This window comes from Anneissia japonica, unplaced genomic scaffold (genome assembly GCF_011630105.1).
Source record: "Anneissia japonica isolate Jap-2015-1 unplaced genomic scaffold, ASM1163010v1 scaffold20183_len5598_cov99, whole genome shotgun sequence".
In the NCBI taxonomy this organism is placed as follows: Eukaryota; Metazoa; Echinodermata; class Crinoidea; order Comatulida; family Comatulidae; genus Anneissia; species Anneissia japonica.
In genome coordinates, this window is record NW_022697448.1 from 1 (window position 1) to 3,351 (window position 3,351).

The 3,351-nt window shown below is 37.6% G+C and overlaps 1 protein-coding gene across 1 annotated transcript; it reads right to left on the bottom strand.

The window, feature by feature from the left end:
• Positions 1–878: 878 nt before the first annotated feature.
• On the bottom strand, positions 879–3,113 carry LOC117102234 (uncharacterized protein K02A2.6-like). The gene has a single exon (XM_033242456.1). The coding sequence runs from the start codon at positions 3,111–3,113 to the stop codon at positions 879–881; it is 2,235 nt and encodes a 744-aa protein (XP_033098347.1).
• Positions 3,114–3,351: the final 238 nt, after the last annotated feature.

The following is a 3,351-nucleotide window of genomic DNA, read 5'->3' on the forward strand; positions in this document are numbered from 1 at the left end:
ACATTTCTTCTCAAATTAGCATTTCCTTGTTTAAACATACAATAAATATAACACCATTTCCATATTTATTAATTTTGTCACAAATAACATTTTTCATACAAAAAATAATATAGGTTTCTCTTTCCCACAACATTCCCTTACTCACCAATCCTTCCACATCGAACACATTTCTTCTACACCTTTCAACCAAATACATTCTTTTAAACAAAGTTTTTTTTTAAAACTAATCACAACTAACAATCAAAACAACCAATTTCTTGCAACCTTCGATCGAACTAAATTCAGAATTTGCTTTTCAACTAAACATTCAGCTTCCCTCAAAACGAACAAAACACTTCTATTTGGATACCTTTTAACGTCATGTCCAGGACGACACACTCACATTCACATTTTCTCCCTTCCTCAAGCAAAGTATTATAATACTTTGGCATCCAGAAAAATAAATCAAAACACTAACACTTTCGTATTTCAAATCACTTTTATTTCCAATGTAAACCCTATTACATGTTAACATTTACATTTAAACCCATCTACAATCTGCTGAGTAGATCTGCACCAACGTTATCATTTCCCTTTATGGTTCTAATGACGAATGTATAAGGTTGCAAGGCAAGAGCCCACCTCATTAATCTACTATTTGCAACTTTACTTGTTTTTAGATAAGTTAACGGTTGGTGATCTGTTTCTAAGACAAATTCACGCCCATATAAGAAAGTTTCAAATTTCTTAATCCCCCACACAATCGCTAAACATTCCTTTTCGATCGTCGAGAAGTTCTTCTCCCTTGAAATGAGTTTTCGACTGGCATACGCAATCGGGAATTTTTCGTTACTTCTTTCTTGTAGCAGAACCCTATTACTGGCACCCAGAAAAATATATCAAAACACTAACACTTTCGTAGGAAGATGTAAAATAGGGTAGTTAGTTAATCTCTCCTTCAGTAACCTAAAGGCATTTTCGTGTTGTTGCTCCCAACGTAACTTTTCCGGTTCCTTATTCCTTGTTAAATCAGTAAGGGGTGTTGCGATTGTTGCGTAATTCGGCACAAACTTCCTGTAATAATTTGTTACTCCTAAAAACGACCTAAGTTGTTTCTTTGTTGTTGGAGGACTAATACATAAAATGCTTTCTATTTTCTTGGCCCTTGGAAGTAACATACCATTTTCGACCACATAACCGAGAAATGCAACCTGATGTTGTCCCACAAAACATTTACTTGGTCTAGCAGTCAATCCGGCACCCCGTAACCTGCAAAATAACTCTTCAATAGACCTTACATGTTCCTCCCAAGTTGTGGAATAGATTAATATGTCATCAATGTAGTTTACTACACCATCCATCCCCCTTAACAAAGAACGCATAATCCTGCTGAAAGAGTCGGGTGCATTTATTAATCCAAAAGGCATTACTTTAAATTGAAAAATACCGTTGGGAGTAATGAATGCTGTAAGCGGTTTCGCTTCATCAACCATAGGTACTTGCCAATACCCTTTTGACAAATCAATCTTGGTGAAATATTTACCCTTTCTTATCTTTGCAAACAATTCATCCATATCTGGTATCGGTTCTGCATCGAACACAGTGTTCTCGTTTAGACGTCTAAAATCAACACAAAATCTATTTGACCCATCAGGTTTCTTCACTAACACAATGGGTGAAGCAAATGGACTGATCGATGGTTCAATTACATCTAATGATAACATAGTTTTAACTTCATCGTTTACAGTCTCCCTAAGAGTATGCGGAATTGGATATGGCCTACCCTTTGGTAACTCAGATGACTTTAACTTTATATCATGCTGCCCTAAAGTCGTTTGTCCTGGTAAATCGGTTAAAATGTCTTTAAACCCCTTCAATACTTGCATTACATCTAGTTTCTTCAAAGTAGTTAAGCTTTCATTTATTACCACATCTTCAATGCTCTCTTTTGCTTGTAGCGGATATGGTTGCAGTAAAGTAGAGTTTGATAACATTTCTGTCCCATCTGAAGATTCCCCATCGTCATCTTCTACCACAGCAGTGCATCCAACATCAAGTTTATCATAACTCTTCTGGCCTGATGGTTCTGAATTTGAGCACTTGCTAAAATACTGCTTGAGAAGGTTAATGTGAAAAATTTTGCATTTACCATTCAAATCTATTTCATAATCAAACTCATTTACAACTTTTGTTACTTTAAACGGCCCCTTCCTCTGCAAAAGAAGCTTATTGTGATCAGTTGGTAATAGCAATAGAACATTGTCTCCAACACATAACTTACGACTTCTGGATTTACGATCATAGTAAGTCTTGTAACGTTTTGCAGATACCTTCAAGGCTTCCCTGGCTGCTTGACATGTCTCTTCTAAACGATTTCGCAAATCTAGTACATACTGGTACGTTGTCTTTGTTTCACCCGTCTGTACTCCTCCCGTCCATAATTCCTTTAGAATTGCCATTGGCCCTCTGACATGCCTACCATACAACAATTCAAAGGGTGAGAAACCTAAACTTTCTTGAGGTGTCTCCCTTACTGCAAAAAGTAGCAGTTCAATGTATCTATCCCAATCCCGTAGTTTTTCACTGCAAATCCTCTTTAACATGAGTTTTAGAGTACCATTAAACCTCTCTACAAGACCATTTGCGGCTGGGTGATATGGTGTAGTTGTGAGCTGTTCCATTGATAGCAACCGGCTTACCTGTTTCATTAAATCAGAGGTAAATTGTGAACCTTGGTCTGTGAAAATGGATTTAGGTATCCCAACTCGACTAAACACTTGCATCAGGGCTTCAGCCACCCGTTCCGCTTCTATATTCGGTAAGGGAATTGCCTCCGGGTACCTAGTGGCGTAATCAATAATTGTTAATATGTACCTATTCTTCCTCTCAGTAATTGGTTGGATAGGTCCCACAATGTCAACCGCAATGCGCTCGAATGGAACTTCAATAACCGGCATCTTACCCAACGGTACTTTCGTAACCCGTCCCTTATGTGTAGTTCTTTGACAGACATCGCATGATTGACAGAAGCGTCTGATATCCCCATGGATTCCTGGCCAAAAGAAACTGGTTAAGATGCGGTCTGCTGTCTTTCTTCTACCCTGATGACCACCTAACAAAGATTCATGCGCCATTTTCATAACATCATTTCTGAAAATGCTTGGTACCACTACCTGTTCATTGCTGAATACCAATTTTCCTGTTGAAGAGAACTTTCGATACAAAATATCATTTGAGTAAAAATAAGAACATGAACCATTCTTAGTATTGCGGATATTATCAGTTTTTGCCACCTCTCTTACCCTGCCTAATAGCCTGGGTGCAGTAGGAAATTAGCGGGAAAAAAGTAAAGGAAAATTTATTTTTGGTTTT